Source organism: Semicossyphus pulcher, unplaced genomic scaffold, assembly GCF_022749685.1.
Source record: "Semicossyphus pulcher isolate SPU_LCO1_2020_fin unplaced genomic scaffold, fSemPul1.0.p SCAF_9, whole genome shotgun sequence".
NCBI classification, from domain to species: domain Eukaryota; kingdom Metazoa; phylum Chordata; class Actinopteri; order Labriformes; family Labridae; genus Semicossyphus; species Semicossyphus pulcher.
In genome coordinates this window covers 22,719,882-22,729,724 of record NW_027211770.1, presented here as the reverse complement: position 1 = coordinate 22,729,724, position 9,843 = coordinate 22,719,882, and the positions used below count along the sequence as shown (strand labels likewise).

Here is a 9,843-nt window from a genome sequence, read left to right as displayed (position 1 = left end):
TTGATGGAGTGAGCACAAGATATCAAAGCCGTTTTTACACTGTCTTATCTAAAGGCATTTTTTTGTATGAAACCAAATAAGCAGACAGCCCCAGTAATGGAACTATATTGCTCAGCCAAAACAGATAGAATGCATGCCCTTAATAAAGAATATACCTTTAGGCTTCTACTTTACATTACCCATGTTATACCTGTGACCTTGAACAGTTCACACAATAATAGACAATACACTCCAACAAAAAGATAAATATTATAAAGCTCTATTGACAACTAAGAGACACAGCCTGGAGCTACTCCAATAAAAATGAGTTTGGTGTGCTCAAAATGTTTGCTATAGTTTTTACATGCAAATGACCATTGAACCACAGGGCTGACTGTGGAAAATATGCCTATATTTCCAAAAAATCATCCAAGCATATCAGTGTTTATACAAATCATTCTCCCACTGTCTGCCAAAAGGGAGGAGCTCCAGGCAGGGGCACGCTGAACCCAATCGAGGGGGCTCCATTTCACAAAAACATACCCACAAAGCAATTAAACACAGAGATTAAAATAAGTTTTGCCTGCTGCAATTTTAAATATGGCTTCCGGAGCATGTTAGTTGTTAACTGTGGAAGTGGAGACCCAGAGGAGGGCAGAGCAATTGCGGATTACACAAGAAGAATCATAATGAGTAAATAGTATTAAAATAAATGTATTCTTTATGTGTGCCCCCTGTTTAAAGGTTATGCCTATGGCACCAGTGTTTATCTCAAATTAACACCTTTGCCATTTATGGTTTATTTAAGCATATTTATAAATCTGTTTTAATAGTTTAGGATAATAACAGCGACGGATAAATCCCACTAAATATGAGAGATGGGAAGACAAAGACAATCAATAATTTGGTTTGTGCCTTTCTTTGATTTTCTTTCACTGTGCTCAGTAAACTGATGTGATGTGATGAGCTGCATCGGTGGAATAAACAACGCCCCAGTCTCGCGTAATGGAACGAGATTTGCCCGTTTTAACACGGGTTGGAAACCCCGTTCCACCCTCTTCTCATCGCTGTCCACAAGCGAGGTAAAGCGCTATTTTCCTTCCTCGAATATATGACATTAAATAGCTTCAAATCCTTAACTATTACCCTCGAAACGTGTTCAGGTAGGGTTTAAAGTACAGACGAATACAATGGTTGAGCTCTGCTTAAGGTTTTTATACGTGGTTATTTGTTTTTAAGGATTTAGCCAAAATGTTGCGCTCGCACTACAGGTCTGTTGGTAATGGCTGCCCCCATGCTACCTCGTTGAGGCCTGCTAGCTTGTTGCTAGCATTCTCAATTTATCTCTCCATTTATTGCTTAAACTTAGTATTTATATGCATATATTCAAAACCGATATCGCTTGCAGTGCAGTGAGATCCCACTGAGTTGTTTTTATTAAATTGTTATGGTTCACTGCAAAGTGCAGCTCATCATGAGACGGTCTGGTAACGTTAGCTCGAAGTAAGCGCTAATGGAAGACATGCTAACGCCGGTTGAAAGCGTGTAAGCTGGAGCCCTCACCTACACAGAGCCCTTAATCAATTGCTCGCTGCTGTTATTGATTAATTAGCTTTTCGTTGTTTGTAATATCATCATTTTAAGGTTTGCGGGCCAGTCATATCAACCCGTAGTAGATCACACCGAAGTTGATGCCTTCGTTAAATCATGCAACTGCTACTGGTCAGGGACAACTAGATGAGAGCATCAAACTCGTATGCCTAGTAAATGTCCGTAGTTATTTAATGTAAAGTTGCGCTTCAATATCTTCCTTAGATGCCGGGTGTCACAGTTAAAGACGTCAACCAGCAGGAGTTTGTCCGTGCCCTGGCGGCATTCCTGAAGAAGTGAGTGACTTTCTTCCAACTTTATTCTTTGCATTTCAATATAATCTGACCCCTTGAGTGATAAGGTAAATGTAGTTTTCAGTAATATTTGTCACACCCTTCTTTACTACAATGTATCCCCTATTTAGTTGTATGCCTTGTCCAGAACAGAGCTATATTACAGAAACTTATGGCACTTGTGTTTCAAAGTGTTTGTCTGTCTGCATTGTGGTGTAGCTCATGCTGACACTTCTGGACTGTCCCCAGGTCAGGAAAGCTGAAGGTGCCTGACTGGGTGGACCTCGTCAAGCTGGGCAAGCACAAAGAGCTGGCCCCCAGTGATGAAAACTGGTTCTACATCAGAGCCGGTAAGTCAAATACTTCTCATGTGGGTGTCAAGCTGCTGTGATTTCTTTGACACTAGGAAGACAACACTATATAAATATATAAATCCCATGTTGGTTTTAACTAGTTATACCCCATATAGGGCTTTCCAGAAAAAGATGTAGAGTAGCTAGAAAGGGGGTGTCTGGGAGAATGTCCCCTAACAATAAGCATTTGAACATAGTGCACATTTACAGGCTTTGCATTTTCATGCAGTTCTATTATATACACTATCTGCTAAATTGCAGGGATAATTTAGATATTGACATCAACTTCATACACAACAAGGATAAAAAATGTCTCACTGGGAGATAAATAAATGTGTAAACTGTGGCTAAGATATATGAAGTTGAAAAATATGTACTTCAGCTCATGTAACTGAAGTTTCATTACAACTTTTTTTTTTTATCTGTTAAACATGGCTTGGGGTATCTGATATGCAAAATGTCTTCGAGATGGCTCTGCTGTTCAAAGCACAGTGGCTAGCCCATAGACGTCCGTAGGTATATATGGAAAAAGAAGCAGTTCGATTGGACTTTTGGTCTACTGCACAGATTTACTCATTAAAATACTGCCAACTGTATAACTGAAGTTACCGGTCTTATAAGGATGTCCCTGCCTGTGCAAGCAATGCAAAGCATTGTGTGTCTTTTCTTCTTCTTTTTTTTCATTTGGCAAACTCTGAGGATGAAACTCTTCTCGCATCACAAACAAATTTAATAGAGCATGTGGGAGCAGGACTGATGGAGACGGATTGGCACATTTCTCTATCATCACGTTCAAATTGTTGTAAAGTGGAGGCTAGTGGTCGTAAAATGGTCCAGCATATTAAATTGCTACTTGCTAATCAAATCTTTTTTATTAGGCTTAAACAGTGATATTAAAGTAAGCAGCAGGGCTTAATGAGTTTGTTGGCTTATGAGAAGCTCTGTTCAGAGCAGTTTTATTCATCCACATGCTGGTGTTGGAAGCTTGCGTGCTCCCAGAAGACCTGTTACCTTTTTACATCGCCTAACCAAAGTTTAGATATGTGGCTGCGATTGCAATATTTCAAATGCAGTGTGGGTTTACATGGCTTCATATACAGTATGTTGGCAAAAAACTGCTTTGATTCCACATTAGTTCAAATTGTCTTAAACTGGCCTGTAGACTGGTGTTTGTAAGAAAGATGAGGACCTGGTTAAACGGTACACTAAAGTACTTCTCCCTGGTGATATCTAGTCATGCAAGACAGTTAAACTCTTTTAAAAAGTCTTACTAAAGTACTTGATGCCTAATGGCTACTTTAGACCTAGTAGTTGGGCTCGTTTTTCAGCAGTGTTTGCACGTTTATATCTTAAATGGTGTAAATAGCAAGAGAGGAAGGGGGGTGATATTTTCATCATTTGGTTTTAGTTTCTAAAACGGTTAAGACTCACAATGGTTACGTTAAATGCCCTAGAGCAGAGTGCCATGCTCATGTAATATGAAAGGCACTGCTCGCTCATTTTTATGTCATGATTCTAAACTTTGACCACAAGCTTGTATCCTGTCTATATCTCACCATGTTGAGAGCAAACCCTCAAAGCAACACAGTGGTGTTGGTGCAGCATAATAACCTCATCTCTCTCCTCTTCCACAGCATCCACAGTCCGCCACCTGTACCTCCGTGGAGGTGCTGGTGTTGGCTCCATGACCAAGATCTATGGAAGTCGCCAGAGGAACGGAGTATGCCCTGCTCACTACAGCGTAGGATCCAAGAACGTGGCTCGTAAGGTGCTGCAGGCCCTCGAGCTGCTCAAGATGATTGAGAAGGATCCCAATGGGTAAGTGCCTCTATCCAACAGATGCGACCTCACTGTAAAAGCTTTAATGGATTTGTAAACAAAGTGTTTGTAAATTGCCTGCTTGGCAATTTTTGAGCAAAACTGATTTGCAGAAGATATTTTGTGTAGTGTCTAAAATGACTGCATGTGTTAGTTGGTCTATGCATGGTATGGTTTGTTTTACTGTGGGCAGTAAGTAGTTGTCTCCATCTTTGTCGCAAACAGTGCTCAATACTCTGCATTTTAATTTTTGCAGAGCCGTGACATTTAAGAGACCGACTAATGTGATGCTGGATAACTGAAATCTTTAAATGTATAAGCTTGAATCTAGCTCACTCTGCAATAAAAATCTCATCAGACTGTATGGAGATGACTAATTGATTTGTGTGGTTTTTATTCAGTGCAAGTGGGCAGGAAATTAAACTCAGTTTTGAAAAGCCTTTTGTTTCAGGGTTAATAATGGGTGCTTTTTGCCTGAGTGTATGGATGGGGAATTGATATGTGGCTTTCCCTGACTGTAATACTGTGCTAACTGTAACACTGTGGTATAAAGAAGTACTTATGGAGGACTTCAGCATTTTGTGTATCGATTTTTTTGTCAAGTTATGTAGGTTGATGTATTATGTTCTTTCCTTCCTGAACATTTTTTTCTGCACTGTTTCTTTCAGTGGTCGCAGACTAACCTCCCAGGGAACCAGAGACCTGGATAGAATTGCCGGCCAGGTGAGACACGAATCTGCCGTCACTCATGTATTGTTGACATACACATGATTAACTAGATTTGAGAAATTGGTTATTTAGTAGGTCTAAACATAACTTAAAAATCTGTGGCACTGTTGAAGCTCAGTTGGTAAAGCGGGTGCCCCACGTACAGAGTATGCAGTCCTCGACACACCGATTGCAGGCTCGATTCCCTGCCAGTCATTTGGTGCATGTCATCCCTACTCTCTACTTCCCACATTTCCTGTCTCTCCCTGGCTGTCCTGTAAATAATGGCAAATGGCAAAAAAAAAGCATCTTAAAAAAACACGCCCTATTTAGGGAGATGCCTAGGTGCATCTTGAGTTGTTTTTACAGATTTGAGTGCCATGTAATGTTGAGACGAGCGGCTGAAGTGTGCTGATCAAAATTCATATAAAGCAGTAGTTGATGCTTTGTGTTGTGTACCCCTAAGCTTATGGGTGTAAAGCTTTGTGCTATATGTCCATTAACTCGTACATGATTATGTCTTTGACACCATAACATCATGCACTCACAGCCTGTGGTACTCAAGAGGCAAGCTGGACAAACTAAAATAACCAGGGTTGGCAAAAAACAGTGCGAGACGGGCAATGAAAAGGGTTGTCTTTATGCGTTTGAATAGGTTCGTCACACAAGAAAAATGTATGTGGTGGCATCAGAAACGTGCAAGTCCATGTGCTGATGGTGCGCATGAATTCTAGTGAGCGTCTGCAGTGATCGCACCGGCTCTCCACTGCATCTTTAGCTTGCTTCTAATCCGATCACAAGAACAAAAGCTGTTTAGCTTCTGATTTTAATTGTAACATAAAACTGATTTACTGCTTCATGTAGAACACCTTCACAGTACCTCCATTTTTATTCCTCACCACAATGCAATGTTAATTTTTTCAACGCACTGCTTTGAAATGGGTTCAAAGAAACAAATTAAGCCCCACTAAGACTTAAACAGTCCTACATTTTACTGATTAACCTACAGAGGCCTCTCAGCCAAAATGGTGTGTAGTCCTATTATGGCCTTGGATGATGTGCTAACATGGCCATTTCAATAAGGGGATTTCCTAAATGTAAGTCTGTTGTAGTGGTGAGGACCACTGTCGTCTGGCAGCCATGAACAATCCTGCTGACTCGCAATGAAATCCCACCAGACCCTTCGCCCCATACATACACTTGTTTCCTGCTGTCTCAGTGGTTAAATAACTCAGAGGGTAAATGTCCCAGCACTTTAAATATATAGTATGTATCATTCAAATGTAATCAAATTTAATTTGTATAGCGCCAAACCATAAGCAAAGTTCTCAAGACACAGACCGTACTGTTATATTATTAAGAGACCCAACATGAATCCACCATGAGCAGTACTTAGCATTATTTGCCTGTATGTAAGCCTTCCAAAGCCATGTCTGACCTGCTAGAATTTCAATGTTCCCGTATTAGTCAGTCACTGAAAAACAGGCTTTGCCTGGCCAGCATGAAGTTGCTATGTTAGTCATTCAACGGCTAGGGAGCCTGTTAGTGAAACGCTCTAGCATTTTATGTGATGTTCAGGTGAAGCCGGCATGGTGCCTTAGGAGTGTGATCACAGAAATATCATCCCTCTGCTTTGATGCAACACCTTGTCTGTTGTGGGACTGCACGGCCCCGGTGTCACTTCAGCATGCAAGACTTTTTAAAGCACTTGTCCTTGGGCAGATTTTCCTCTGCCAGTCCAATGTGTTGTCTTGTGTGACGTTACTGGAATTGTTTGTTTGCTTTCACTGAAGGGAAAAAAAAAAACAGTTGGGCCTTGTCAAAAATCAGGAGAGAGGCAGCAGCGTTGTAATAATCCAAGGGTAAAAGGGGTAAACATGAGGAGGGAATTTCATGCTTGGGAAGTTCGCCGTATGGCACCGGTTTTCTCCTTGTTTACCCATGCTAATGAGCAGTATGCAGATGAGCAGACCTGGGCCCAGCCCCGCCTACCTGCTACACAGAACTGGCAGCAAGCATGTAGATGCGGCTGTGCTAACTTCTCAAGGATCCTTGATGTGTTCTAGTTTCTAAACATTAAGAGGGCTGCGTTTTTTTTCTTGCAAGCAAGATTTGTGCCATGTACTGCCAGCAGACTTTTCATGATGTTTCTGGCAGCAGCTGGAACTCTAGGAGGTCCTTTCAAACTGTGTTCACTCTGAAGTCCAATTGAAATCACGTTTTTGATAACATCTTGTTCCCTCGAGTTGCATATTTCCTGTTCAAAACTACTTTGCTGGGGAAATTTAAATTAACAGTAAACCAATCTACTATTAAGCAGATGGGAAGTTTCATTTGATCGCGACTGATATTTAGTGGGGATAATTTCCACCAACTGAAGCTGCATGATGAAACTATGAAGTGCCATTTTTCCCCCACCCCAGCAAGTGATTGAATTTTGATGAGAAAACTGCAAGTTGTCAAAGCCACCAGAACACCATGTCTGCTGAACATACTTCATGTTGTGTTTTGTTTTCCCCACAGGTTGCAGCTGCAAACAAGAAAACTGTTTAATAAATCTTTTTGGAGAAAGTCAAACGCTGTGTGCTCTTTGTTTTTTTAACCTGTGTTGGCAATGAAGATGAACCACAGGACGGTAATGTTGTGCTTGGTATTTTGTGGCAATAATATAACACATCCTTTTATTACAAATTTTAAATGAGTCGATATTTGGCTCATTTTTCACTGGCGCTCAGGTTGGGAAGCCAAATTAAATGGAAGATAGCTGACCAGATGAGCTATTTCTCCAGGCTCTAGTCGTAACATTATGAACCGAGCTGCCAGAGGAAAGAGCTTTTGCATGAAATTATCACTGCTGGTTTCTGGATCCCTGGTTTAAATGTCATTTAGTCTAAAGGGCAGAAAATGACCATTTAGTTGTAGAGTTTTCAGACCTCATATCCTCTAACCAGCAAAAGCTCACCACAGGGTGCAGTTTCATTAAGCAGTTTGAAAAGGCACCCTGGGAGCCAGTGGCCAACACTCCACTGTAACAATACCTCTGGAGCATGTATCTCCCCCCCCTGCTACTGTCATGTATCAGGTGTAGTTTGTACATATTATTCCATATAACCATGACAACCAAGGAGAATCGTGCAGATGATTACATTGCCATTACATTGTTTGCAGCGCAATATTTGGTAAGGAATGATGTCATGATTTGTCTCATTCAGGGCCACAGTGCCACCTAGAGTTTTGCACCGCCAACAACCAATCCTTAAAGAAGCCTTTCAATCTGATATCATCAAACACCTGCTTTACATTTATTAATACTGCACCATTACTGCCAAGGAAAGTGGAACATTAGGAAAACTGTCAAGTAAACAGGAAATGTAATTGTGTGTGTGTGTGTGTGTGTGTGTGTGGTGAGTTCATTAAAAGGCCTATAAAGCAAATTCAGGTATGCCTCGTCCGTCTAAATAAATCAGCCGAAATAGGCATTTAAGTTTACGATTTAAACCTGAAACTAGTCTTAAACTAAAAGACAAATAATGTATCCTTTTGGTCAAGCTCATATAGTCTTTTGTGCCTTTGAAAGCAGCATCACTTTGGAGTATCCTGTTGCACATTGCCCAATCAGAAATACCACTTGACTGCTTTAATTTGGCCGTGCTTCTGAAATCCTGCAGAGGGTGCCAAAGCCTATAGAATATCTATCATGGCCATACATACACTACGGGGTGATTACCTCTGAGGTGCCTCCACATGTATTGACAGCAGTAGCATTTGTAATTGTATCCCTCAGCCTTGTTCCAGTGAATCGTTGAAGAGCCTTATTAGAAAAAGATGTGAACATGTCATGTTTGTGGGTTTCAGAGCCAAACACTTTGTCCTGAATATTCTGAAATATACCCCACTCCTCAAATTTTGTTTATCGTAACAGCTTCGGGAGCTTTTCCACAAAGAACTGTAATGCGCACGGAAAATTGACTGCAAAACATCCAATCTGTTTCCTCTCTCATTTTCAATTTGGGGCATTGGAGCTTCATGTGCCCGTGTTTTTTTTCCCCCCTTCCCTCAGCTAGCCTCGAGGCAACACAACACTACAAGCACAACCAAATGAGAAGCGGAGGGAAGAGTGCGGTGCTCATGTACACCTGTGTCCCCTTTGAGATAATACAGATTGCTTTTTATATTGTTAACTCAATTCATGTCTAGATTTGAGGAACAACAACCAGAAGGCATTGTTTGCTGACAGAGCTGAGCTGTTGCACACGGCCTGCTGTGCTCACTGTATGTATGTGAGAGCGAGCTTACACTTGGTCCTGTGTTTGCCAGATATCGTGTTGTAGATCCCCGGACAGTGAGCCTGCTGTGTTTGCCAATCCCTCATCCACTGTATCTGTGTGTGTACAGTACACACGCTGCAGTGTGCGTTCACGCTCCCCCGTCCAACTAACCAATCGCCTGTCTTTCTCGTCATGTCAATCATCATAAACAGCCTCCATCAATTATTCTGCACGTCTCAGGAAATATGAATCTGTCTTTTTATAAACATCATCTCGCTCTCTCATCCCCTCCGTCTCCCTGCGTGTCCTCTGTCCGCCCACTGCCTGCTTTTTTCATTTAAAGACCAGCTGTTCCTGAACACCTGAACCTATCGTCTCTCCCTCCCCTGGCCCATCCCTCTCCCCCTCCTCCCGTCTCCCTTCATGATCCCTCTTTCTATTCCTCCCTGTAATTTGTGGGAAAGAGAAGGATAAACATGTCCTTGAGTGTTAGAGAGAAATGTGAGGAATCCACCAGAGGAGGTCGGCCATGTTTGTTCCCCCGCTACTGTTCGACTGCATTATACAAGTGTGTGCATGCTCACTTATGTGTGCTTTGTGTTTGCATACTTGATGTTTTTCGGTATACCGTTTTTCAAGGCAATTTCAGGTCCGCTCAGTCAGTTTGTTTGTGCACCGATTTGTCATTGTGTGCAGTATAATTATCAGCAGCCGTCACTGTAGCAATTACAGCAGTGGAACAATTACCACTTAAACAAATGCACATCCAAGTGGTTTGTCGTGGTTTGTCGTGTCTGTGTGTTGTACGTGTGGAGGTGGCTGCACCTACTCACT

At 41.7% G+C, this 9,843-nt stretch overlaps 1 protein-coding gene across 1 annotated transcript; it reads left to right on the top strand.

Annotated features, from left to right (window-relative positions):
* The first annotated feature begins 1,028 nt into the window (after positions 1–1,028).
* On the top strand, positions 1,029–7,318 carry rps19 (ribosomal protein S19). Its single transcript, XM_069657072.1, has 6 exons — positions 1,029–1,061; positions 1,795–1,865; positions 2,112–2,212; positions 3,850–4,033; positions 4,702–4,756; positions 7,265–7,318. Exons 2-6 carry the CDS (start codon positions 1,795–1,797, stop codon positions 7,292–7,294), a joined length of 441 nt encoding a protein of 146 aa, XP_069513173.1. The 5' UTR covers positions 1,029–1,061; the 3' UTR covers positions 7,295–7,318.
* Positions 7,319–9,843: the final 2,525 nt, after the last annotated feature.